This window comes from Carlito syrichta, unplaced genomic scaffold (genome assembly GCF_000164805.1).
Source record: "Carlito syrichta isolate Samal-C Ts95f unplaced genomic scaffold, Tarsius_syrichta-2.0.1 Scaffold315364, whole genome shotgun sequence".
Lineage (NCBI taxonomy): Eukaryota > Metazoa > Chordata > Mammalia > Primates > Tarsiidae > Carlito > Carlito syrichta.
The window spans coordinates 172,474-172,699 of NW_007259460.1; the positions used below are offsets into that span (position 1 = coordinate 172,474).

At 66.8% G+C, this 226-nt stretch overlaps 1 protein-coding gene across 2 annotated transcripts in view; it reads left to right on the forward strand.

The window, feature by feature from the left end:
- NETO1 (neuropilin and tolloid like 1) overlaps positions 1-226 on the forward strand; it is a 130,115-nt gene continuing 129,889 nt past the window's right edge. For both annotated transcript variants that reach the window (XM_008072639.1, XM_008072638.1), the window contains exon 1: positions 1-75. In XM_008072639.1, coding sequence (XP_008070830.1) covers positions 48-75 — 28 coding nt within the window. In that variant the 5' untranslated portion in view covers positions 1-47. The remainder of the gene's footprint in view (positions 76-226) is intronic.

Here is a 226-nt window from a genome sequence, read left to right on the forward strand (position 1 = left end):
CTAAATGGAATTAGTGGAGATCGGAGCCTCTGGTGTAACGCACAGACATGATCTATGGACGCAGTTTGTTTCACAGTGAGTGGCTTTCCCGCCGCGCCGGTGCGCGCCCCGGGGCTGTCCCTCCTCCTCCCCTTTCTCCCGGCCGGACGCGCGTGGGGTGGGGGGCGGGGGGATGAAGCCGCCCTCTCCGCCACGCTTCGGCCGGACCCGCAGTCTGGGGCAGGTG